The sequence below is a fragment of the Anser cygnoides genome, chromosome 23, assembly GCF_040182565.1.
Source record: "Anser cygnoides isolate HZ-2024a breed goose chromosome 23, Taihu_goose_T2T_genome, whole genome shotgun sequence".
Taxonomy (NCBI): Eukaryota; Metazoa; Chordata; class Aves; order Anseriformes; family Anatidae; genus Anser; species Anser cygnoides.
The window spans coordinates 7,420,290-7,444,452 of NC_089895.1; the positions used below are offsets into that span (position 1 = coordinate 7,420,290).

General features: G+C 56.0%; 2 protein-coding genes across 16 annotated transcripts in view; both read left to right on the forward strand.

The window, feature by feature from the left end:
* The window catches only part of PRDM16 (PR/SET domain 16), a 314,214-nt gene extending 302,182 nt beyond the window's left edge, over positions 1-12,032 (forward strand). For 12 of the 13 annotated variants that reach the window (XM_013194764.3, XM_048067479.2, XM_048067480.2 and 9 more), the window contains 5 exons: positions 453-622; positions 1,429-1,603; positions 2,858-3,088; positions 4,012-4,186; positions 6,063-12,032. In XM_013194764.3, the coding sequence (XP_013050218.1) occupies positions 453-622; positions 1,429-1,603; positions 2,858-3,088; positions 4,012-4,186; positions 6,063-6,197 (886 nt within the window). In that variant the 3' untranslated portion in view covers positions 6,198-12,032. The remainder of the gene's footprint in view (positions 1-452; positions 623-1,428; positions 1,604-2,857; positions 3,089-4,011; positions 4,187-6,062) is intronic. The other variant, XM_048067489.2, reaches the window with a different exon arrangement.
* Positions 12,033-13,554: 1,522 nt separating this feature from the next.
* ARHGEF16 (Rho guanine nucleotide exchange factor 16) lies at positions 13,555-24,144 on the forward strand. Of its 3 annotated transcripts, XM_048067506.2 has the most exons (15): positions 13,555-13,660; positions 14,558-15,125; positions 15,817-15,868; positions 16,271-16,440; positions 17,078-17,134; positions 17,501-17,661; positions 18,828-18,980; positions 19,475-19,604; positions 19,969-20,043; positions 20,818-20,910; positions 21,144-21,298; positions 21,598-21,807; positions 22,388-22,461; positions 22,775-22,876; positions 23,217-24,144. In XM_048067506.2, exons 2-15 carry the CDS (start codon positions 14,583-14,585, stop codon positions 23,354-23,356), a joined length of 2,115 nt encoding a protein of 704 aa, XP_047923463.2. In that variant the 5' UTR covers positions 13,555-13,660; positions 14,558-14,582; the 3' UTR covers positions 23,357-24,144. The 3 variants fall into 3 exon arrangements, with proteins under 3 accessions (XP_047923463.2, XP_047923464.2, XP_047923467.2); XM_048067507.2 differs by lacking the exon at positions 19,969-20,043; XM_048067510.2 differs by lacking the exons at positions 13,555-13,660; positions 14,558-15,125 and adding an exon at positions 15,669-15,693.
* The last annotated feature ends 19 nt before the right edge of the window (positions 24,145-24,163 follow it).

The following is a 24,163-nucleotide window of genomic DNA, read 5'->3' on the forward strand; positions in this document are numbered from 1 at the left end:
AGAAATAAATCTAGGTTTGTCTGTATGTCCAGATAACTGTGCCGTGTAGGGATGTGCAAGCTAATAATGGTTTTATATTTTTAACCTCCCTTCTTTCTTCTCATTCTGTCTTCTTTCTCCTCTCCCCATATTTCACCTGCTTCCCCTACAAAATGAGAAATAAATTAACTCACCTTTCTTATTTTTACATTGATGTGTGGAAAAGTAATTATTTTGTTTAAAAGTCTTATTTGTTTGGACGGCTCACTTCTTAATTAATCCTAATCCTTTCTTTGTGCTCCTTGAGTAACAATAATATTAGATTTGTCTGGAATGATTAATGCCTCGTGCGTTCCAGGTCCTCAGCTGAGTAAAGATTTATAGACCAACATTTTCTGGTTTTCTGGTAGTCAGATTTTTCTTTTTTTTTTCCTCTCACGTTGCACTCTTTGGCATTTGCTTCTATTTTTCAGGTGTAAATACTGTGACAGGTCATTCAGCATTTCCTCCAACCTCCAGCGGCACGTTCGAAACATCCATAACAAGGAGAAGCCATTCAAATGCCACCTGTGTAACCGATGCTTTGGGCAGCAGACCAACTTGGACCGACATCTTAAGAAACACGAACACGAGAATGTTCCAGGTAGCAAATGGCATTGCTGGGCGGTTCTGCTGGGGCGCCGGAGGGAGAAGACACCGCGGTCTCATCTCTCTGGTCACCTGGGGAGGCCTTCATGGAAAGCACTGTGTCTTTATGCCGAGCATCCTTAGGTAGCAAAAACCAAATGCCACCTCCTCATGCAGCCAATGATACGTGTAGCTGCAGTGCATCACGGTAACACGGGCACACATGCAGAGTACTCAGCTCTGCCACGCTCCCGGCAGGTCCGCGTGCCCTTTTCCACTCATGAAATAGCAGTGATGACACTAACCTCCTGGGGACGCTGTCCGGGGAGCGTAACCTCCCATCATGAGACCTTTTGGTACGAAGTTGTTGCAGACACACCAAACTTTACCAGGGGTTTTCAACCTGAAATGTATGTGTAGCTCTATGTGAAATCCAAGAAGATAAATAGACTTTGTCCTGAGAGAAAAACTGAAGGAAGAAATTCCTGTGCTGAAGCCAGCTAAGTGATCTCTCAGCCAAGGGAAAAGCTTTATGGTAAAGTCAAAGGCAAACAGCTATACAGCTATGGATAGTGGTTCCTGATTTGTATATACCATCCGTAAATGCTGAATACCATCCGTGTGTCTCTCTGTAGTTCAAGTCTGGAAAACATGAGCCTCTGTTGGCAGCTTTGGTCCATGAGATTTCTCTTAAATATTACATTCTCAATATATAGTGAGGGGATTGTTGCATAATGTTCCTCCTTGATTTTTCCTCTTAATAATAGCTTTGACAATATCTGATTGTTTCTCCTGTTCTCTTTTCTTGTTTCTCTCAATCAGTGAGCCAGCACTCTGGAGTCATTACAAACCACCTTGGGACCAGTGCCTCTTCCCCAAACTCGGAGTCAGACAACCATGCACTTTTAGATGAAAAAGAGGATTCGTATTTCTCTGAAATCAGAAATTTTATTGCAAATAGTGAAATGAATCAAGCATCAACTTTAGCAGATAAAAGGTAGACAAGCAAATAAAATTACCTGGTGTCATTTATTGTTAACATGGTTAAAAGACCAGTCTCAGCCTCTGTCCTGCAGTACGTGATTTAAAACACTCAAAAGAGAGAAATGTAGAAATGTAGCAGTTTGGAAGGAAAATACAATCAACTTTAAGCTCTAAGCCTGGTATTAAATCGTTTCAGAAAGTGATTTAAGTTAGGAAGGCTTACACGAGAGATGCTAATATTCAGACATGTAGCTGAAACCGGCGGGGACAAGTAATGGGGTTGTGCTACCAGAAGGCAGGCAGGCAGATTGCTGCAGAGTTAGCTCCAGTGCAGCAGTTGTCATAAAATGCAATTTCATCACTAGATAAAAATGTCATTAGTGATCCGTTGACCTTCTGCCATAAAATCAGTTGGCCTGTTCTGTCAGAGATCAGAGGCACCTGCTTTTCTAGTCTTTTAGTTCGTTTCAGATCCGTCTGTATCTGTGGATTTCAGCAAATCTGAATGTATACACTCACACCTGCAGCTCTCTTGCTTTCACAAATAGCTATTCAATGCCAATATTAAGGTGCAAGTCCAGAATGTAAGTATGAGAAATCCACAGAATGATACAACCCACGTAGGGAACAGTAAGCAGTCTGGAACGTGCTGGCATAAAATTTCTGGTAAAGATGCTATGCTTACCTTACGTCACTTGGTGGCATCCTGTTGGGTTCTTAGTCCATAGCGCTGTTGATCACACTCTCATTCTCGTAATGTAATTTAAAACTCCTGATCTCTTGGAGTCTGCTCTGGGTGTGAATAAGCAAAGTAATGTGAGAGAGAATTTAGGCTGGCTGTTGGATTATGCTGTGAGGAAGCTTCCTGCATCTGGTTGCTAAAAGGGAGGTTGTTCGAATACAGAAGCAGAGAGGAGGAAAGCCCCATGTCCCACAGATGTTATATTATGAGATGGAAAAGCATCATTTAGATCCAGACTAGACAAAATTCTAGTTTGAAAAGCATTTGGGTTGGTATATACTTGACATGCTCATTCGCTGTTAAGAAATTGTGAAGGCTGATTTTTAACTGCCTAAAACATGTCCGTTTTCCTTTTCCTTGCAGTGTAAATGATATGTGTATGTACAAAGATACATCTCTATATGTTTGCATGTATACACGTATATAAAATTAATAGAGTCTTACGTTACAGTGAAAAGGCACGACTTACTCATTTGGTATCTTTTCTTTTTCTTTTTTTCTTTCCCCCTTGACCAAATATTTCAGGCCAGAAATCCAGGATATCGATGGCAATTCCCAGTGTCATGGATTATCAAATGAGAAAACAGAAGATGTGGATGATGAAGATGAAGAACTGGAAGAGGAAGACGATGACAGCCTGACAGGGAAGTCACAGGATGAAACAGTATCACCCACCACAGAGCCCCGAGGAGCATATGAGGATGAAGAAGATGAAGAGCCCACATCTCTCAACATGAGCTTTGACCACACCCGAAGGTGAGGTGGGCCGTTCCCTTTGAGAAGTCAAATGTGGGCCAGACTTCTGACCCTGTGTCACTGGTAGATTGTGAGTGCTACTGTTTTATTTTTCAAGCCATATATCATACCTCCAGTTTGATTTAAGCATTCACTTGAAAGATTCCATTTTCACCATGGTGGGGGATACGAAACAAGTGGACTGCAAGGAGAATCTGTGATAAGATGGATATCCAAGACTTGAGGAGTTAATAACAGGAAAAGAGTTAGTCCAAAACAGAAAACACCTTTTCCGCATACCACAGTTCAGTGGATAATGTCCGTCTCTAAAACCCTGGTCAGGGCAAAGGGAGAGGCATGTGTATACAACCCAATTTGTACTGCGCAAAATGTTGACTTCAAGTGAAGTCACCAGAGCGCTGGGAAAAAGTGATTTTTTCTTCCTGAGGTCAAGCCATATCTAGACACCTTCAAAATCAGTTTGTTGGACATGGTGTAGGCTTAGCATCGCTTTTTCTGCCTCAGTTTGATATTCCTAACAAATGTCCTGTGATGCAAAGAGCAGCCTCTTATTTAGTCTCAGTGCATCGCTATTTTCATTGCTACTCAGAAAGCAGCAGCGTTCTGTGGACACGGACACGCTGTCGGACGTGTCGGGGAGTGGACAGCAACTGGACACCTCCACACAGTGAACTGTAGTCAGGCTGAACCACCAATATTTAGAGCACTAATGCTTGTACGTGCGTAGTCATGCTCTCCACTTTTTCTTTACTCCTTGCACTTTGTGTCATTTCTGTGTTCGTCTGTCTGTCCGCTCACGCATGTGGCTTTGAGACCCCCATGGGATGTGCATGCAGGCACTGGGTTAGCACCACTCACATCGGTCTGTGAACGGTGAGACGAGCTAACAACAGGTCAACCCCTTCCCCTGGTCATTGGTACAGGTGTATTGAGGAGGACGAAGCCGGCTTGTTAGATTTGGAGCAGATGCCGAATTTTGGGAAGGGGCTGGATCTTCGCAAAGCAGCCGAGGAAGCATTTGAAGTTAAAGATGTGTTTAATTCCACCTTAGACTCTGAGACAATAAAACAGACTCTGTACAGGCAGGCTAAAAACCAGGTGGGTATATGACAGAACATTTTATCTAGCTTGCCGCCAGCATGTACTATAGGATTAGCAAGCAGCTGGCCTCCTTTAGCCAAGGTTTATTTTCCCCTTCCAGTGAGCAGGAATTCTGACTGTAATCAGTGAATCGTGTGGGAACTGTGTCTTGTTGCAACTATACAGAAATTGAGAAGAAATGGAGTGGGCGGCAGTTCTAGGTCACCAGGTCAATTTATCATTAAGCCTGTGTTGTGAGAACGTGCTTATAGAGAAAGATAGCGGCATCTGTCTGTTTCTATCTGTCTGTATAAATGTCTTTTTCTGACTATTATGTATTTATGCTTCACTGTGCTGGACAGGAGAGCTCACACTCAACACTTCTAACTGTACGCCTCTAAGAAAGGTGCTCGGTGTTACTGCCCAACTGTCATCGTTGGCTATGTAGGGAATTTGGGCTTCTGCTTTCAGAGAACCACTTTGCACCTAGCTAGGAACGCGGTGTAAAGTGAAGGGTGTGAATAATGTCCATCCTGACAAGTGTCAAGTATGTTAGTGGAGGCTTGATGATATTTAATACGGGGGATAAGCTCAGCTGTTGCACTGGAGTCCTTTTCTAACCTTCAAGCAGCAGAATGTGTCTTGAAATCTATCCCCAATGTCCAGCAAAGCAGTAGCTTAATGCAGCCGCCATGCAGAACAAGGTTTTTGATTTATCATCAGCTGGAATTTGTGAAGTTTTGTCCTCCACGGCAGGTGCTAGGGCTAAAGCTGGGGAAGGGACAGGACATGGCTTTTTTTCCAGGGGAAACTAGATAAAGCACAAGCCACTTGCCTAACTCTTACATGTGTCCTGTTACTAATATGGCAAATGTACTAACTACCTGGGAAGGCTTGCTCCTTTCAAATTCATCCTACTTCGTTAGGTCTGTCTGATGCTTGGTGATGTTTTTTGAACCAGGCTGATACTGTATGAGGTGCAAGCCTGGTTACGCTTAAATGGCAATAAGTAATTTAAACAATTTGAACCAGGGAATGCAGTCGTAAAACACCGTTTGTGTGAGCAGCACAGCGCTCCTTGGGAGCTGTCTGTCTTTTACACACTTTGAGAAGCGTGCATGTCCTTAGCGCTCCCAGGCTGAACCTCTTTCAGCACGTGCCTCCGGCAGATGGTGTGTTGACTTGACAAGTAGGTCTGACTCTCAGCCTGAAGAGGCTGAAGTCAGACGACCGGTTGGTATTGTCACCATCACAGGTGCACTGCTAAGGGTCCTGCTGCACCGAGTGTTGTACCAGTGTCCCAGATGAGGTGTGGTCTTTGGCTGTTGCCCCGCAAAGGCTTGTGCCTGGCTGGGTGCAGCCCCAGTGTGAAGGAGAGGGCTGCACAGCCACCGCTGCACTCACACCTGGGAGCATCCATCGCACCAGCTGGCGCAGGATGGGGGAAGCTGTGTCCTCCGCTGTTTCGTGTCACAGGTGGCACTTACACAGGCTTTTACCTCCAGTACGTGAGGTTATCACCTACCCAAGGCTTCACATTTGTTTGGGCTGTGAAAGGATGCAAAGGGCGTATGAGTCTTGGAAGAGGGAGAGCATCTGGGTTGGAGAAGCAGTCAGGTCCTGTGGTAGCAGACACAAGTCTCCCTGCAGATTTTCAGCAGACACTTAACCGCTTCACTGCAGCAGTGACCCAACAAGAACATACGAGCACACTGGGAACACCAACAAGCTTTCCATGCCTGTGTTCCTGAACACTGGCAAGATTCTTAGCCCAGGCCAAAGGCTGCTGGCAATCTTATGTTTTGGTGAGGTCGTGCTGTGCTTCGCACAGGTTATTGTGGCCTGTCCTGCGTGCATATTCACACGTCCCCTGCGTTGCTCTCTTCTCCTGCAGGCTTATGCAATGATGCTGTCCCTGTCTGAGAACGCTCCCCTCCACACGTCCTCCCAGAACTCCCTGGGTGCTTGGTTGGACATGGCAGGAGCAGCTTCAGAGTCGGGGACCTTTAACCCTATCAACCACCTCTGAGAGGTCAACAAGGCACTGGCCAGAGTCCCAGCGAGGAGGCGGTGGTGCTGCAATTATCCTAGCAAAAATCCCAGCGAGCAGAAGATGGATGAGAGGGCCTCAGGAGTCGCCTGGACTTTTGGCTGAGAAAGAAACCTGTCGCATCCGACCTACAAGTCCTGCATTTTTACCTGTCCAGAGTTTTCATTTGTAATTTATCAGAACGAACCTCTCCAGAACTGGATAACTGATGCAGCCCCAGGATTTCAGTCTGTAGGAATAGCATAAGCAAGACATGAATTGCAACAGTGCAATCAAATATTGATCCCTCTAACATTACGAGAAGGTATCACTGCGCCAGTGAAGCCCGCATATAAATCACATCTTGAAACCATTCGGTAGCTTAATCCCCTCAACTCAGCCAAATAATGGGATAGCAAGGAAGCAGAGCCGGGTCGGACCTATCCCTGGTGCAATTCTGACAGAGTCACGGGAGTTACACCAGGGAAGGGTAAATTTAATTGACCTCAGAAAGAATCTGAACTTGTGCACTCCCACAGAAATACGCCCTATCCTTTGTTCCCAACCAAACCTACTGGCACAGCCCAAAGCTTCTCGAGCGTGAGGCCACGCTGCCTACGGTCATGCTATGCTACATACACGCTGTCCCGGTTGAGAAATCTTCAGCCTGGAGCATTGCTGAGGCTGGGTTGTTGGTGTATCATGCAAATACGTGGTTCACAGTCATCGGCTGTGCCCTGAAAGCCCTTCTGCCTGTGCCTGCGCCGCAAGGCTGGGAGAGCTTCCATCTCTGGTAGTGCCTGCGAGCCCGAGCTGCTGCCTGCGCTCGGAGCATCCCGAGTGCTTCAGAACAAAATCCGTGCTCAGAAAATCTCCGGCGAGCGGGGCGGTGGCATTCGGCCCCGCTCTGGCCCCGTGCCTCACGGCAGGGCCGCTTGGACCTCCCCAGGTGTGAGCACCCCGGGTAAATCCGTGCCCGAGAGGTGCGGGTGTGTGCGGGGAGGTGCGGGGCGGGCAGGTCCGGCCTGTGGCGGGGCGCTCGCGGCTTCTGCTTCGCCTCCCAGGGTTTGCTTCAGAGTGGTGTCTTTTCGGTGTCAGCAGTATCTGGGAATTGTGGCAGGCATTTCTGACTCCTGCCGTTGTTTTGGTTTGCTGGATGGTTGTTTATGGGCAGCACACTGCCGGTTGGCCGGTAATTTTAATAGGAAGGTTAAAGTTCCCTTGCTTCAGCAGTGTCAGGGGTCCAACCCACTATTCGAGCACATATAAGAACAGAATTGTCTTTCTGACTCTAAAATTGCTCACAGATATTTTATGAGTGATTTCAAATTGCTTCAAAGTCTCATCTTTTTTTTACCGACACAAAGCAGCCTCCAGAAATGCTATGGCGTTCGTGCCGTTGTGCGTTGTGATTACAGTCCGGTGTTGCAGCAGTGATTTTGCAGGTAAAGCTGAATTTCTGAATGGTCTGGGAAGTGATGAGACCTATTGCAAAGAACAACATTGGCTATACGGATAAAATTTAGGATGCGTGTCCTGAGAATTTGCTGTTTGCCACATGATAAAAATGAGAATTTCTGAGGCTTGGACTGCTGCTACCACCGAGTGAACGCCGGCTGGAGCCTGGGGTGCTCTGGCAGCCTGGCTGTGCAAAGCCGGTGAGGCCAGGAGGAGCCTTTCCCCTCGGGTCTGCAATATTTTAGTGCCAGTGTGCTTCTGGCAGGTATCATATCTGGTAGTAACTGCCTGCAGGCCGGGGTTGGCGGCTGGTTTCAGAGAAGCAGCACACGGTGGTCAGTATATCTGCCTGTAAGTACTTGACATGCTCAGGCTCTGCCGACTTTGAAAGAAGCCAGAGAGGAGCTCCTGTGCCAGTCCAGGATGGAGAAACACAACACGGGAGCCCCGTTCCAGCACGCTGAAACGAAGGAAACAGCTGCTCAGATAAAGCGGAGGTCTTGTTAGGGACCCTTCGTAATTCGCTCTTTGCACCCCGGAGCACACCTGGGGCTGGCTTTGGATAGCCAGGAGCCTCAGACCACCTGAGAAGGAAGGCATCTCTATACATCGGTATAGGAGGAACAAAAGGTAAACTGGCGGCGTCGGTGTATTTTCCGAGAAAATTTACCCTTCCCATTTGGTTCTCCACATCGCCCTGTGAAAGTGCCCAAGGCTCTGAATCCACCAGGCAGCGGAAGCCGAACTGCTCCATGTATTTGCACAAAGCTCCCGGGCGGACACGGCCCAGGACCCGGCACTGTCAGGAGGCACCGGTCTGCGAGCGGCGCTGGGACGCCCCCAGCCCCTGCTGCCCGCTCGCTGCTGCTGCAGCACCGCCCTGCCCAGGCGCTCGGCCTTTAAATTATTCCCCCAGGGGCCAACTGAAAATAATAAAAGAACTGTTTTCTCTTCCGGAGGGAATTTATTTTAATCTGTACATACCTTGTAATTTTTTGCTAATTCTTTTCTTATTTTATTTCTTCCTTAACAGTATTTTTTGCATTAGATATCATTATTGTGAAGAAATAATGTTAATATAAGTATGTAGTGAAGGACCAAACTGGTGTAATTGAGGTTGTATGTTATATGATCGATAACCAGGGAGTAGGAAGAGTTTGTTAACGTGCCAAACGACCCCGATTAATCCTGCTATTCTTGCCGCCCGTTCTCCAGACAATCATACGTTTTGCTACCCTCGCGGTTAGGTGCCAGCTGCATCCGACTCCGGTTCCTATTTATTTCCTTGGTGGGCTGGGAAGCAAAAGCAGCCTCCGCCGAGCCAGCCCCGTGCCGGCGGGGGACGGGGAAGCGCTCGGCCACGGGACGGCTCGGCCCCGCGGCACCCAGGCGCCAGGAGACACCGAGCGGTGGCACGGATCCGTCCCTGCCCTGGGGAAGCCCGAACGCCTGGCTCCTGCTGCTGGCCTCCTGCGTGCCCGGAGCGAGCCGAGCCCCCTCTGAGCGGGGAGCACGGCCGCGGCTGCCTCGGTGGGACGTTTGCTCGCCCTGCCCCAGGGCTCTGCGCGACACCGAAGGCAGCTTTGAAGAGGTCGGCATCGCGCTCCTCGGCACGGGGAGCCCCGGAGCAGCAGCAAGCTGGTCTCCAAAGCGTGGGCCAAGTACTGAGCAATGCAAATGTTACTGTGGGGTTTGTGGGTTGGTGTTTTTTGGTTTTTTTTTTGGTCTTCCCTTCAGCATCTCAGCCCTCCGTTCTGTTCTGTCGTGTCTCCAGAGGAGCAGGTCGGCGGCTCCCTGGGGGCAGCTCCCCGTGGCTCTGCCTCGTGCGGCATGCTGCTGGCCAGGGGCACGGGCCAGGGATCGAGGACATGAAAAATAGAGCTTTTTAAATCATGAAATGATTATTTTTTTCTTTTTGCATTTTCCTAATTCAGTTTTCTTCCCGTTTTCTCGAGCTAGTGCCTCTGCTTGCTTTAGGACCTCCTGACTCCTCTAATTTAGCACTGATGACAAGTTTTAATTTTTCCACAGTTAAATAAAGAGAAAGCCTCACTGAATTTCTATTTATCTTGTAGCTCTCATTCAATTGCACTTAAAATGTGTTGCAGCTCGTAGCAGATGTTTAGGTTTTGCTTTGCGATTTTGGACAAAAGCAGTCACTTAGCTTTGAAGGATGTTTCCCAAGACGTGCGCGTGTCGAGGACGGCTCTGCCGTCAGGACGGAGCTGGCTCGCTGGCACGGGCAGGTCCCCCCAGCTCCAGGGGACACGGAGCTGTAGTGCCTAAGGACACCCGGTGCCACCCGGTGCCACTAGCATGGCGTGCTCAGGACCCCCCGATGGCGGTGCGGTGCAGCAGGGCGCGTAGTTGCAGCGGTTTCAGTACGGCCTGGCGTTGGTGTGAAAGCGCGGGCAGCACGCGAGGGGTGATGCAAAGCGAGGATATCTGCGCAGGAGCTATTTATTACGTGTAGCGCCACATCTCGTAGCCATACTGCCGTGACAGCAAGGGGCCGGGGACAGGCTGCGGGATGTTTCCTATCCCCAGCTGTTGCCGAAGGTCGCTGCAGCAAAGAGCAACTGTAAGGGTCCCGTGGGGCTTCTGAGCGCCGCAGGGCCGTGTCCCCCCCCTGCGAGCCCACCACACAGGAGGACGCAGGCCCGAGGCAGGCGCTCGGCTGCGGGGTTTTGAGCAGCGATGGGAACGGCCGGGGCTGGGGCACGGAGCTGGCAGAGCAGCGGCAGTGCCGAGGGTGTGGGTGCACCCAGGGGAGCTGTGCACACCGGCAGGAGCTGCCTGCGCTGCCCTTCGGTGCCCGGGGACGTCCCGCGGGGCAGCCGGCTGCGCTGCCTGCGCGCTGTTCGTTCGTGGTCGCAGCGGAGAGGAGCAGAGGCGCGGGGCTGGAGAGGCGCGGCTCGGTGTCAGCAGCAAACCCAACCCAGGCAGGGTCCGACAGCAAAACCCGAGCTGGGTCTGCTAAACCGCATCCCAGGACAAAGCGCGGAGCTTGGTTTCTGTCTTGCTTAAAACAAAGTAGTGGAAGCGTTCGGGTTCTCCCTCAGCAGCACTTAGGCTCTCGGTAGATGTTCCTGAAAGCGGCTTCTCACTTCCTACGAAGCATTTCGAAAGCACTTGCACAACGACGTGAACGTGTTTAGACTCTAAGCATCAAAGCACTGGATTGTGAGCCCCCTCCCCTCAGCCAGTTTCAACCTACTGACTTACATTCGATTTTTACGTGCTGTACTGTGTGTGTGTGTGTGTGGCGGGGAAGGGGGAGCACCGTGGTGGAGGAGCCTGCGCTTCGCCGCCTGCCTCAGACCCGGCGGGGAGCGCGGCACGGTGCTGGTAACATCAGGGCAAAACCCTCTGCTCCTGGGTGACGGTCAGTGGTGTGCTCACAAAGCCATGAACCTTTTTCTCTGTAGTGTTGAGTGATACTGTGATTAAAATGTTATTGAATGATTCCAAGATTATTTTTTTCTTCTGTCATTAATTCTTATTACCACTTTGGAAAAAGAATGAAAAAGAAAAAAAAGGCAGCTTTGATTTCCAAATGTGCAATTCACATGTGAACAAAGTAATTCTGAAAGTAATTCTCAATGTCTTTTACATTCTCGTTGCTCTCTTCAAAGCAAGAGATGTTTTGCCCTGATGTCATTTCCAGCCTGCAGAAGATGTAATTTAAAACATATATATATTGTGCTTGCAAGAATCATAAATCTGTGCATCCCATGTCATTCCTTTTCCCATTGTTACAATACAGATATGATTTAGTTTTTTTTTTTCTTTAGAACTGTATAGTGTTTTTTTAAATCAATTGTAAATGTCTGGTTTTCATATAATGTTTAAAAAACATTGAGAAAGAGGATGGTGCTTGTTCCATATCATTCTTGATTGTATATTGCTTCTGTTATGTTTATAAGTAAACTGTGCATGACTTGTGTTTAGCAGTCATTATTGTGTCTGTTTGTGAAATTTTTATTAAAAAGAAAAAAATTCCGTAGATGCACTTATTGTATATGTGATTAGATTTTGCGTCCGAGGCTAGAAGCCTTGAACTGCCAAGAAAGAAAAAAAAAAAAAAGTGTTGGCAGTTATTAATTAATATGAAATCGCTTTGTTGGGAGCATAATGAAATAAAAGATATGAAGTGTAGAAAATAATTAAAAAAGCGATTTTACAAATTTCATTTTGATGCTTGTGATAAAAGACAAATGTACTTGTGTAGAGAAATTCCTTTAAAATAATGAATAGAAAAAGCTGATTTTGAGGTTAATGCTGTAGAATAGGAATGTATACCAAATGTAATCTTTCCAATGCTACAATGAATTTATACATGAGATTGATATGCAATAAACCTGTGTGCTTTTATAAGCAGTGGTCCTGCGAGCTTTTTTTTTCTGGGAGGAGTGGCAGAGGCACAGCACCGGGCGCAGCGGTGGGGTGGTGTAAGTTGTGTGTAAGCTTTGGTGTAAGCTGTACGGGTGTAGTACGGAGAGCACGCCCTGAAGGCAACGCAGTGCTTCTAGGGATGTGTAGGGGGAGAGTTCATCCCTCCTGCTGCCCTGCGTCTGCGTCCTCCTCGGGGGAAAGGTCCCGGGAGGAAGAGCGAGAACGGGGCCGGGGCCGGGTTGCCCGGAGGCTCGGGAGCTGTTTGGAAGTGGCAGGGACTCTGTCCTTTCACAGCTGAGAGCGGCGAGTTAGCGACTAGCTGGTGATAGCGGTCAGAGGTTTCAGCGGGGGCACCGGGAGCAAAAATGACTTGAAAGCAGGGCCTTTGAGCTAACAACGCGCATTACAAAACCGGTGAATGGTCTCTGCTTCAAAAAGTCATTCAGCGTGATCAAATGATGGGATCCCACATCCCGCATAATAGCACTTCCCTGGAGTTTGCCGTGCGAGGGCTTCAGTCGTGGCTGAACTCTTGAGTAGGAGCCCTCTGCATCTCTGTGACGGCTGGCAACCTTTCTGCTTATTAGCCCCGGAGGGAAAGAAAAAAGTCTCTCGGATAAGAAAGCCCTGATAATAGCGCGATTGTCTGGCGAGGGGAGAGCGGGGTCTTTTAAAAGAATATTGCCGACAAGTGGACTTTGTCATCCAGAAGGCACTTGAGATTCACCATAAACCAGGGAGAAAAAGGCTCCATTTTTAATGGGGAAAAAAAAAAAATCAGAGCGGGGGGCACAAGAGAAGGTCAGGGAAAAATCTGTTCCCAGTAAACACCCGGCGCGGAGCCCGGCCTCAGCAGGCAACTGGGCCCCGGGGCGGCTGCCCCCAGCCCGGCCCTTGGGCCCTCCCCACCCCAAAGGGCAAAACGCCGCTCCGGGGCCACGAAGCGCTGGGGACAGATGCTCTGTGCCCCCACAGGGACAGCCTGGGGCCTCTTCCAGCCGCTGGAGACCCAGCTGCGAGGCTGAGCCTCGTGTGCCCTTAGTGAGGGACAATCCCTGGCCCAGCTGAGCTGCCTGTGGCTGCTCAGGCGCCGAGGACGGTTGGAGGAGCAGCCTTCGGTCGCCCATCAACGCGCCGGGTGCTCCCCAGCCTCCCCGGGAGGGCGGCTTTGTGGAGCGGGATGCCCCAGGAGCATGGCTTGGGGCTGGGGGCGACGCCCTGGGGACCCAGCTCCTCGGTGGGGCATGGAAAAGCGGGAGGACGTCGTGGGGCAGCGGCCTTCAGCTCTTCTGCAGCCCGGCGGAGCGGGGGGGGGAGCGGGGCTGTGCTCAGCACCAGGCTCCGGATGGGACCGGGATGGGGACCGAGGGACCGAGGATAGGGAGGGAGGGAGGGAGGGAGGGAGGGAGGGAGGCCGGCGCCCGCGGGGAGGAGCGGGCGGCCTCCAGCCTCCAGCCTCGCCACCGCCTCCGCCCCGCTCCTCCAACCCCGGGCCGGGCTGGGCCGGGCCCCCGGCGGCTCCTGGCGCCTCCTCCTCCTCCTCTTCCTCCTCCTCCTCCTCCCTTTTCTCCTCCCCCTCCTCCGCGGCTGGCGGGGCTGAGGCGGTGTCGGTGAGTAGCCGGGGGCCGGGGCCTCCCCCTGGCCGGGCCGCGCTGCGGGGGCTCGGGGGGCTTTTGGGCTGCGGGGCTCGGCTCCGTGGGGCTGCCCCGAGCATCCACAGCCGCTGCCCCCCCACCCGCGGGGTGCCGGGGGTCCCGTCCCCGTCCCCCGGGAGCGGGGTGAGGAGCCTGGGCTCAGCCGGGGGGGGGCCCTCGGGGCTTGGAGCGGGGCCGGGGCCGTCCGTGTCCCCTGGGGGTGGCGGGGCCGGGCAGGGCGGCCTCGGGTCAGAGCGGCTCAGCCCTGGGGTTTCCCTCAGCTCTGTAACCGGGCAGGCGGTGGGCGTGAAATGCTCCACGCTGCGGGACGGGGAAGGAGCTGGGTCCCGTCACCCCCCCCGCACGGGGAGCGCTGGGTGCTGGGGCGGCTGGTGCTGAGTGGAGGGGTTTGGTGCGGATGTGGGGAGGTGCAGGGGGCCCTGGCTGAGCTGGAAGGCGGTGGGGAAGGGGTGGGCTGCGTGCCTGGGCCCTGCAGGGGGTCTGGGGGGGGCACAGAGCGTGGGGAGGGCAGTGAGGCGTGGGTGGGTGCACCCACAGTGACCCTGCCTCCACGTGATGCGGGGAGCAGAGGGCGAGCACCCGTCAGCCCCATCTGTCCCTTGTTTTTCTGGGTCTGCCGGGCTCCCACCCACACCCGCTCAGCACCTGAGGGGCGAGGCCATGCCCCCGATCAGAGCGGGGGCAACGGCACCCAGGCTCCGTCCTGCTCCTCTCCCAGCCCGGGCCCTGCGCTGTCCCCATGTCCCCACGCAATGCCGTGTGATGGCCCCAGCTGCGTGCCCGTGCCCTTGGCCTTGCTGGGAGAAGGCATTCAGTCCTCTGTCTGTCTGTCCGTCTGTCTCTCTTGCACAGCTCTCTGGCTTCCCGTGCTGCCACCATGTCTCGGAGCCCCCCCGGCAGCAATGTGGAGGACAAGCCCTTGCTCCTGGAGTACCGATGCCACCCGCTGCGGCAGGGACCCCCCACCTCCACCTCCCCGTCCGGCATGCGCAGCCCCGACTCGGCGCCGCTGCCGGCAGCGGGCCCCTTCCCCTTGGCCGAGCCGCGCCGCATCGTCCTCAGCACGGACAGCCCGGCCGCGCTGAAGGTGGGCACCCAGCAGCTCATCCCCCGCAGCCTGGCCGTCTCCACCAAGACCAAGAACCCCTCGCGGCACCCGAGCACAGGGGCGCCCGGCTCCAGCCAGGAGCCCGCGTGGCCGGACCAGAAGCGGGCGTCCATCCCCAGCATCTCCCTGGAGGAGGAGGAGGAGGAGGAGGACGGCCGGGGGATGCTGAAGCGCAACCTGAGGAACATGTCGTACCGTGCCGCCATGAAGGGCTTGGGCACGGAGCCGGAGCCAGTGGCCGCCGTCCCCTCGCTGAAGCCGGTGCTGGAAGACGGGGGTGCCCCCCCTGCCCGCAGCCCTGGCAGGAACAAGGTGGGTTTGTGCCCGCTGCTACCCCGTTTCTTTTGGGCCCCGTGGCCGTGAGCTGCGTCCAGGGGCTGTACTTTCCTCCTGCATCTCCTGTCTGCACGAGCGTGGAGCTGGCAGGGCGTGCTGAGCCCGGCGTGCTGAGCCCAGGCAGCCGGCCTGTCACCCACGGGAGCTCTGGGTCCCCAGGGAGCCTGCGAGCAGCTGACGCCGCTTCCGTGAGGATCGCGGCTCCTGCGGGGCTCCCGCGGGCCTGCAGGGCGGGGTGGCCGGGCGGGGGCCCCGGGCCTGCACCCAGACGTGGGCGAAGCAGGGCTGGGAGGGCCGAGACGCCGAGCAGGCAAAGTCCAGGTGCGAGACAGACGGATGGGAAAGGCAGCGGAGTAACCAAAGGATTGTTCAGATCGTGACCCCGATAATGCGAGGTGAAAGCTGAGTCACTTCGGTACGGCAAACAACAGTGTAGACAACAATCGGTCTGAGACAGCAGGGTGGTGTTTGCAAACGGCCTGCCCGGGGAGCTGCTCCCCTCCTCGAGGGAGCCGAATGCTTCCCAGGGCCCGGAATACAGCCGGTGGGTGTCTGACCATGGCACGTGCTTTGTGGCGAGAGTGCTGTGGTTGTGTGGTCCTGCCGTGGCGGCAAGATTCCCTTGCGGTGGTGGCAAGCTCTCCTCTTCCTCTTCTTCCTCCTGCAGAGAACCTTCGGGCGGAAGCGGGTGCAGAAGCGGGGCGGCTCGTTCAAGGACCGTGAGTGCTGCTTCTCCTCCTCCCCAACCGCTCTGTGGTGCCTTTTTCCAGCCCACACAGAAGGCGCAGGGAATCCCTGGCAGCCCCTTTGCCGCTTGTGATGCTGGCCCAGGGCAGCTGCTTCCCCTGCGCTTCCCCACCTGCAGCAGCGGCGCCGTGGCGCTGTGTCCCCGCTCCCCGGGAGGGTGCAGCCACGCTCGCAGCGGGAATGCTCCCGGCTCTGTTTGCTCAGGGCAAACACTGCGGAGGCTGGCAGCAGCGAGAGCTGCTGGTTAGCTGGTGCCGTGCAAAGTCCTCAGCGGGGAGGTGCTGGGCCCGGCCGCTGCGGGGTGCTGGGGTGGGGAGGTGGGGGGAGGTGAGGCTGGAGGAGGCTGCTCTCACCCCTGGTCCTCCCCGCTGCAGAGCCCCGGCTGTACCAGGAAATCCGCGAGCGAGGGCTGAACTCGGTCAGCCACGAGTCGGACGAGGATTTGCTGGAGGAGCCCATCCCCGAGGAGCCGTCCCTGCCCGACACCGCCATCGTGGTGCAGAGCTATCGCCCCGCGCAGGTCACCTGGAGCCAGCTGCCGGAGGTAGGAGCGGGAGCACAGCTCCTGGCCGCGTCCTGCGTTCCCTGGGGGAAATGGATAAGCGGCGGCTGCAGCCCTGGGCAGCAGCACTGCCTCACCCAGCCGCTGTCCTTGCACCCTGGAGCAGTCGCGCGAGCTCGCCTCCTGCCTCCACATTTCCCCAGGCCTTCTGCTGGGTTTGGGAACCCTCATCTGGGAAGGCAAGGCTGCACCTCGAGCAGTCTCCGTGTTGTGAAAGATTATTTTTCTGCTTGTCCCTTCCTGAAAGCCCTTATTGCACAGGAAGGTGACCTGCTTATTAAAAAGAAATAGAGCAGAGTGTATTTTAAAAGCTGTCCAAGCCGCCAAACAAACAGTGAGCGGTGTTACCCCAGGTATGGGATGCTTGGGGCAGCCCGGTGCTGGTTGGGACACGCCAGGCTCCTGGCAGGTCTGTGCGGATGCCGGCCGAGCTGCTGCGGTTGCGCTCGTTGAGACGCCCCAGCAGGCTCGGGGAAGGCAGGCAGCTCTGGACGCTTGTGTTTTCGGCAGAGAGCAATCCCTGCCTGCAAAGCACTCCCACTGCCGAGCGCAGGAGCTGCTGCTGTGGTGGGTTTGGGGCTGGGGGGAGCTGGAGCTGACCCCGTGCTGTCACCCGCAGGTGCTGGAGGCGGGCGTCCTGGACACCATAACCCCCGAGGAGCGCAAGCGGCAGGAGGTGAGAGCGGCCCGCAGGGGCACGCGGGTGTCTCGCTGGGACGGGTGGTGCTGGGGCTTCGCCCCAGAGGCTCCAGGTGCTGACGGGGAACGGGCACCATGAGGGAAAGCATCTTGGTGGTGTGGTCGTGGGGCTGTCCTAAAGCATGCAGCTGTTGGTGGAGGCCAAGCGATGCATGAGATGGTATCGGGGAACGCTTGGAAAAAGTTTCCAGGTGTTATTAATGTAAATGGTGTGAAGTCATTATTAAATACTATACGGGCGTTATTAATGTAAATGAGGTGCAGCGAGTTTGAACTCACCCCTCGTGCTGCCGGTGGTGCCGCAGCCTGCCTTGCTGCCTCCTCACCGCCCCGCTGCTTTCAGGCGATGTTTGAGATCATCACGTCCGAGTACTCCTACATGCACAGCCTGAGCGTCCTGGTGTGCCACTTCATGAGGTCGGAGGAGCTGAAGGAGACCATGACGCAGACGGAGCACCACCACCTCTTCTCCAACATCGGCGACATCCTGGCCGTCAGCACCAGGCAAGTTCGTGGGCGCTGGGACCGCGCTGGTTAAGCTGTGCAGTTTGTCGTGTGCGAGCAGCATCCTGATGGTGCTGAGGCAGCCCAGCTGCTGCCTTTCGTCCTCGTGCCACAGCACACACCCCTGCAGCATCGTCCTGGTGCTGGTGCCCAGGGTGAAGGGCTCCGTTCTGCCCTGCTGCCCATTTTCTGCTCACCCCGAGGTTTCGTAGCGGGGAGCAGTCGCGTGGCTGCACTCAGGCACTGAAGCAGGGGTGCTCCTGTTGCTCCATCACCGTGCCCGGGGTGCTTCTGTTTGCCGAAGTTCCCAGCTGGGGACTTCCCGGACAGACGGACAGGATGCAGGACCTGGAACTGCCTCCTCTGGGAGCCAGCAGAAGCGCGCCCTTTGCTCCCGGGGGTGGGAGCTGCAGCGGGTGCTGTGGGAACACCACGCGGGGGCGGCGCAGCGGCACCGTGAGACCCAGCATAGGGGCGCGGGGGGCTCCTGCTCCTGCTCCCCGCAGCTGGGCTGGGCACGGGGGGACCTTGTGGGGGCTGCAGCACAGGGGACCCTCCTGGGGGACAGGGACAGGCAGCTGTGGGGAAAGCCGAGCAGCTGGCGCACAAGCGGCTTCTCAGCTGCGGCGATTTGGGAAAAACTCCCAGCGTGGGAACGTCGCTTCAGAGCGAATAATTCGAGGAATTGTTCTGCTCCGGGACACTTGGCCTGCGGGGATGGTCCCAGCAGAGCCTGCTCATGGCAAAGCGCCCCGAGCTTGGCAGCTCGTGTGTCGCTCTGGTCTGGTAGCTCCCCCGGACAATCTCCTTCTGTAACTCATAAACCAGGAAACTTTTACTGCCCCAGAACTGCTCTGCTCCCGCAGAGACGCTTTGCGCAGATGCCAGCTGTGGTCCCAGCCCCAGAGGTGGCTGGTGAAGCTGGCAAAGAGCTGCTGGAAGACAAAGCAAAGGCCTGAGCTGAGGGGTGACCCCTGGGAGTAAAGGTGCAAGGGGTGCTGGAGGAAAAGGGGTGAGGCACCAGGCCTCCGGCTGGGCCATGCCACGGGACCAAGAGCAAGGCACCCGCTGGGAAGGACGAGCCGCCCCTGAGCCAGGGAACTGAAAATCGCCTCGGTCCTGCCCTGGTGAGGCACGCGGCGAGGCTGTTGGCTTTCTGCCCCTAGCTTCTTTGAAGACTTGGAGAAGCGACACCAGGAGAACCTCGTCATGCCCGACATCAGCGACATCGTGGAAGAGCACGCCTCGAAGCACTTCAACCCCTACGTCAGTTACTGCTCCAACGAGGTGTACCAGCAGAGGACACTGCAGAGGCTGCTGTGAGTCGTGCTGTGCGCCCGGGCGCCTCGGGAGCTGCTCGCAGGGCTCCGGGCTGCGCGGGGCTGTGTCCTGCCAAGCACCGAGCCTCTAAGACCTACCGCGTGGTGTGGGGCACGGTCTGGGCTGTGCAGTGAGAAGGGTGAGGGATGGGGGCCAGGTGGGGGCAGTGCTGCCCCGTGCTGAACCGAGCCATGCTGCAAACGGGTCCTGCCGAGGGCGGCGTGGGGTGCATTAGGGGTGCCCAGGGAGGCTGCTCGTGTGCAGGCCGTGCCGGTGGTGCCGGACGTTTCTGACAGCTTTTCCCAGCTTTTGGCGGATTCAGCATCTCCAGTCGCTTTTCCATCACCTGCCCGTGGATCGATCCGTTTTCTGTGCACGCTGAGCAGGACGGGCTGGTGCTGGAGCTGCACTGCGTTCCTCACGTGTGGAAATCCTCTGGAAAGTCTTGATAACCAAAGAGCAACGTTAATGGAGGTTTCTTGTCCCGTTCCAGAACCACAAACCCCTTATTTAAAGAGGCCTTGAAACAAATTGAAAGGAAACCAGAATGTGGAGGGCTGCCAATGATCTCATTTCTCATTCTCCCTATGCAGAGAGTAACGCGGCTTCCCCTGCTGTTAGATGTAAGTAAGTCAGAGGTGGCACCGCTTGGCACCTCGCGCTGGTCCCTTCGTTGGCTCGCTGAGCCAAGCAGCAACCTACCAGGGGGGACCGCTGGTAGCTGTGGGCTGCGGGAGCAGGGCCAGGTGGACGCCCGGTGTACGAGGTGATGGCCACGTACGTGGCTGCTGTTAGAGCCCTGCCAGAAAGCAGATTCGCAGCCACCAGCAGCGTTAAGCCGTGCTTTGAACGCGTGTCCTGTCCTGCCCCCCTGCCAGGCCGACGGCCGGTCCGAGCAGGCATCGCCTCCGTAAAGCCCAGGGAGGCAGTAACGCGCAGCTGCTCTGTCTTGCAGTGTCACTAAAGCATCTTGTCTTGACGTTCTAGACTGTGTGTCAAAAAACAAAAGCATGCACTGCAGCGTACGGGGCTGCCACCAGAGCTCTGAAAGCCATCAGCAAGGTGAGGACGGCCACCACCACCTTCCCTCCCTCGCGGCGCACCGTGTCACCACCCCGGTCCCCACCTGCGGGGCTGGCCTCTGATTTTCCTTCTTACACAGGGCCACTTGAGATTTCTCTGCTCCAAAGAGCTGTTGGATGCATACGTCTTCTCCCTTGCCCAGCTTTTTCACTTGATTGTGATTTTTTTTTTTTCCTTCTTGTCATCTTTTCTCCATTCCTCTTTGGTGATCTTTTGTCCTTCCCTTCACTGTCGTCTTCTCCAGGGGTGCTCTCCCCGTTTCGGAAGCCCCGTGGCGGTGTCGTTGTGCTGCTGCTCTTACTTGCCTCATTTCTGGAGATGCAGGCGAAGAGCAGGGAACCAAGCAGGGCAGGGGCGCAGCAGGAGCAGCGGCAGCTGTGGCCCTTGTGCTGGCAGTGCAGCTGCCTCACCTCCGTCTGCCTTCCCCACTGGTTCTCACCTCCTCGTGGCTCCCTGTCTGCTCCATCGCCGGCCTCCTCTTTATCTCCCCTCCTCGGATGATCGGTCCTTCCTCTTGGTCCTGCCCCTCGGCGAAGCTCGGTGCTTGGTTTCTCTGTGGTCCTTCTCCTGGCAGAGGGAACCTGCCGCCTCTCCTGGTGATGTCCTGCGCAGGAAATCCTGGAGACCTGCTCTGGGTCTCCTGGCGGAGGCGGCGGGCAGCAGCGGGACCTTTGCCAGCCGTACTCAGGCTGACACAGAGGCAGGATGCGCCGAGCCTCCTCCATCCTCCCCTTCTGCTGTGTTTTTTTCCAGCTGGTGAAGAACTGCAACGATGGAGCTCGTGCCATGGAGAGGACAGAGCAGATGTACACCCTGCAGAAACAGCTGGAGTTCGGAAAGAAGAAGGTGAGGCCTGGTGGCGGTGGGGGCTGGTTCCATCCACACTGATTTGTATTTTTTATTTTGGGTGATCCTTTGGGGACCCAGGCGTTGGACCCGATAATCCTTGTGGGTCCCTTCCAACTCTGATATTCCATGACTCTAGAGTTCACTGTGAGCTCAAATACAGCTTTCTGACTTAGTGTTCCCTGCCACACGAGACATCAGTCAGTCATTTTTATTTTTTTTTTCCGTTTCAGCCTTTTCCACTGATCTCTGCCTCCCGCTGGCTGCTGAAGCGGGGTGAGCTCTACCTGCTCTTCTCTGAGGAGGCAGGAATCTTCCGCAAGGGCTCTGGCAGGGTTTGCTACCTCTTCCTCTTCAACGACGTCCTGATCATAACCAAGAAGAAAAGGTGAGGCTCGGGGGGCACCCCTGCCTTTCGCTGGAAAGGGGCTGGGTGGATTCAAGCCTCACTTTCCTGAGCAGCCAGTAGCCTAAGAAAACCTCAAAGTCCCCCCGTTGCGATCATTCTGGAGGTGTTTCTTGTTAGGGCAGCAACCAAACTCTGGTTGGGAATGGCCCACAAGTGCACAGAGCAAGTTCAACCCCAAGCATCAGTGCCGTGACGGGCACCAGGGCTGTGGGTGATGCCAGCACGGGGAGGAAGCACCTTCACCCAGCCCTGAGGTGCCCGTCCTTCCATTGCTGCAGCGAGGAGAGCTACACCGTCATGAACTACGCCACGCTGGACCAGGTCTCGGTGGAGAAGGTGGAGGCGGCGGAGCCACCTTCCCCCCCGCCCGGCAAGGCGGGGAGCGGGGGCAGCGCGCGCGGCGCGGCCGGGGGGCACCTGCTGCGCGTGGTGCTGGAGCGCGACAGCGAGGGCAGGCGGGAGGAGGTCCTGCTGGTGGCCGACACGCTGTGAGTGGGATTTCATGCTCCTGCACGGGGGATGAACCCTGGACATCACCCCGGGGGCTTCTGCACGACACCCTGCCCCTCCTGCTTGTCCTCCCGGAATGGGACCTGCGCGGGTGTCTCCCCTTGCAGCGCTCCCTTCTCCCCCCTTGCAGCGCTCCCTTCTCCCCCTTGCAGCGCTCCCTTCTCCCCCTTGCAGCGCTCCCTTCTCCCCCTTGCAGCGCTCCCTTCTCCCCCTTGCAGCGCTCCCTTCTCCCCCTTGCAGCGCTCCCTTCTCCCCCTTGCAGCGCTCCCTTCTCCCCCTTGCAGCGCTCCCTTCTCCCCCTTGCAGCGCTCCCTTCTCCCCCTTGCAGCGCTCCCTTCTCCCCCTTAGCTTTCCAACCGCCCCTCCTGTAACGCATTCCCCACGCAGTCAGCAGTGCAGCTGCTTCTGTGCTCTGTTGCGCAGTGTCTCTGTGCTGACCGCTCGCGTTCGGTCCGCCTGCCCGTGAAAGCCCTCGTGCTGCTGGGGAGGTCTCAGCGACTTCCAGCAGCCGGGCTGCTGCCCGCGGCTTTCCTGGACAGCCCGGCTTCCCTCTTCTAGGAGCGACCGGGCACGGTGGATGGCAGCGCTGATGCACAGGGAGAGGGAGCAGCCCGACACCACGCCGCGAGGAGGTACGGGGGTGCAAATCCCGCATTTCTGCCCTGTTTGTACCCGCTCCTGCCAGAGATGGAGCTGGGGACACGCATTGATGGAGAGGAGAGCTCAGGGTACCGTGCCTTGCTTGTTAGGAGTTGCTCCCGTTGAGATACCAGCCTTCTCCTCACTCAGAGCACAGATACACACAGTGGGAAGCCCAGGAGGGCCTGAGGCTGCAGTTCAGCATCCCACACACATGGAGGGCAGGGCAGGAAGCAGGGCTTGCGTTGGCCGGTGCGGCGCGGCCCTCCCTTCTCACCCGCTCCCTTTTCACGTCCTCCCCTGCAGACCTGAGCCAGGTGGAGATAACCCGCGCCTACCTGGCTAAGCAGGCGGACGAGATCTCTCTGCAGCAGGCTGACGTGGTGCTGGTGCTGGGCGGAGAGGACGGTAAGCGTCGGCAAGCAGCCGGAGGTGGAAGAGCCTCAGCCAGCCGGGGGCTGAGCGATTTTTGGAAGCTTCCAAGAAGCTGTAGCAGGGGCTGAGGTCCATCCCCTTGGCTGCAGCTGTGGCCCAGCAGATGAGAGTGGGGCACTGGAGGAGCTGCTGCTGCCACGGGTGGGCAGCCGGGGAGCCCCGGGATGTGAGAGCAGCGCGGCTCGGCGCAGCCGGGGCAGAGCCCCGCTGTGGGCACCTCCATGGCAGGGGAGCCCCGCGGCTGCCGCCCTGCACACACGTCCCCAGCCGCCACCGCCCTTCCCCGTGGTGTCAGTGCTCGTTCTTCTCCTAGGCTGGTGCTGGGGCGAGAGGCTGCGGGACGGCGAGAGGGGCTGGTTCCCCCAGTCCTGCGCTCGGGCCATCACGAACCGCACGGCGGTGGAGTGCAACGTGCGGCGGATGGAGAGGCTGCGGATAGAGACCGACGTGTAGGAGCGGCACCAGGGGGACGTGCCTCGGCCCTGACCAGGGGGCTTCAAACCTCCACGGGCTCAGCCCACGGCAAGAAGGGAGGGGAGAGCCTTTCTTCTCGAACTGTGCTTGCATCGGGCGCTCACGGGCACCAGGTTTCGTGGTTGGGCCTGGTCTGCAGCTGGAGCCACGGCCACAGCAGTTAACGTGGGACCTGGCAGCGGGGGCTCCTGGCCACCCCTCCGATGTGACCGGCCTGGAACAGGCCCCGAGGAGCAGCTGAGGTACCAGCTCAGCTTGGAAGGGACAGGGCTCAGCCCCAGGCCCTGCGACAAGGCGCACGGTGCCGCCTCTTTCCCTGCGGGCTCCGGACCACGGCCTGGTGGCTGCGGCTGGGCTCTGTGTGTCGGGACACGGGCTGGGAGAGCAGCCCTGAGTCGAGACCTTTTAGGGACTTAAATCCGTATGCTAGGCTTATTCCTTGACTTTTTTTTTTTAATCTTCCTGTTTCTTTTCCCCCCACACACACTTTGTCGTGGTCCTTTTGATCGCAGCTCTGACTTGCCACATCCCTTTTAATGGGTGATCCCCTGGAGGCAGCGCCGCAGGCTGCTCGGGCTCGGTGTCAGCACTGTGCTGACCTTTCTGTTCTGGTCACGCTGAAAGGGACGAAGGGGACCAGCACTAAATCCTTGGACCTGAAGGAGCTGGGTGTTCTCCTTGCCCGAGGTGCAGCAGGGCGCGATGCCGGCGGCGGGGCCTGCCTTCGTCCTGCTACCATCAATAAAAAGAAAGTTCCTTTCTGGCCACTCCTTGCTATGGGGCGGG

What these genes read in the sequence shown, in the direction of transcription:
- ARHGEF16 (XM_048067506.2), top strand. Translation starts at nt 14,583, where the DNA reads ATGTCTCGGAGCCCCCCCGGCAGCAATGTGGAGGACAAGCCCTTGCTC. An exon ending in CTCTGAAAGCCATCAGCAAG is followed by an intron (nt 20,044 to 20,817) that starts GTGAGGACGGCC and finishes GTTTTTTTCCAG; the next exon opens with CTGGTGAAGAACTGCAACGA. An exon ending in TGGAGTTCGGAAAGAAGAAG is followed by an intron (nt 20,911 to 21,143) that starts GTGAGGCCTGGT and finishes TTTCCGTTTCAG; the next exon opens with CCTTTTCCACTGATCTCTGC.